Source organism: Gracilinanus agilis, unplaced genomic scaffold (assembly GCF_016433145.1).
Source record: "Gracilinanus agilis isolate LMUSP501 unplaced genomic scaffold, AgileGrace unplaced_scaffold46650, whole genome shotgun sequence".
NCBI lineage: Eukaryota > Metazoa > Chordata > Mammalia > Didelphimorphia > Didelphidae > Gracilinanus > Gracilinanus agilis.
Window position 1 is genome coordinate 5,899 of NW_025380967.1, and position 1,082 is coordinate 6,980.

Genomic DNA, 1,082 nt, shown 5'->3' on the forward strand with positions numbered 1-1,082 from the left:
GGGTCCCAGGACAAGGCTGGGTGGAGCCACTGGAGTCCCCTCTGCTCCCTCCTCATGGCTGCTCCGGGTCCATTTCTGCCACTTTCTGGAAGTGTGACCTCAAGTAAATCATAGAATTGCCTGGGCTGGGAGACAGAGCGAGAAAGAGAGACAGAGAGAGAGAGACAGAGACACAGAGACAGAGAGACACACACAGAGGGAGAAACAGATAGAGAGACACAGAGAGTGAGAGCCCCTGACAGACTCCTGGCAGCTGAGATTGTGGGTAAGCCTGAGGCAACGTGTGAATCTGGGCCTGGGCTGGCAGGGGAGGTTTTTGTCCCACTTCCTCACTGAATGCATTGCTGTGGATAACGATAACTGCTACCACTGCCATAATCTTCCCCGCAGTAATAATCGGCTTCATCCTCAGGCTGGACGTTGCTGATGGACAGGAATCGATCAGCCCCAGAGCTGGAGCCAGAGAAGCGCTCAGGGAGCCCATCAGCCTTTCCTACACTTCCATCACTTTTAACCCTCATGAGGTACCGAGGGGCCTTTCCTGGGCTCTGCTGGTACCAACCAACACCATAATTGTATCCACTGCTCAGGGTGCAGGTGAGTCTGGCTGTGCTCCCCGGAGATGCAGACACAGAGGGAGGCTGAGTCAGCACCAGCTGGGAGAGGGAGCCTGCAAACAGAGAAACTCATTAAAGACAAAAAGAAAACTAGAAGGTGCTTTGAAATCCTCATAAGAGGCAAAGGTAGAGACGGCGGAGGAAGCTATTGGGGGGGGGGGGGGAGGGTTTCTGAGGCCAGCCCTGACCTGAGCAGAAGGTGAGCAGTGACACACAGACGAGAGGCCAGGCCATGGTGAAGGGGGTCCCCAGAGCTCAGCTCCCCAAAGAGCTCACAGCTGGCCTGGCTTCTGCCTGCTCCCTCTTATCCTCTCCCTGAAACCCTGTGATGGTGCCTGGGAGGGCTGTGGGGCCGGATGCAAATCTGCCCTGAGCCTGGGTCCTATCTCTGGCTCCCAGGTCCCCTGGGCCTCTCTCGGGGGAGGGAGGGGTCTTGGGGCATCTCGGCCCAGCCCAGCTGGGAGG

General features: G+C 57.3%; 1 gene segment (V, D, J or C); it reads right to left on the reverse strand.

The window, feature by feature from the left end:
• Positions 1-329: 329 nt before the first annotated feature.
• Positions 330-851, reverse strand: LOC123255443. The segment is given in 2 exon segments: positions 330-670; positions 806-851. Coding segments are annotated over 2 exon segments (387 nt in total).
• Between the last annotated feature and the right edge of the window lie 231 nt (positions 852-1,082).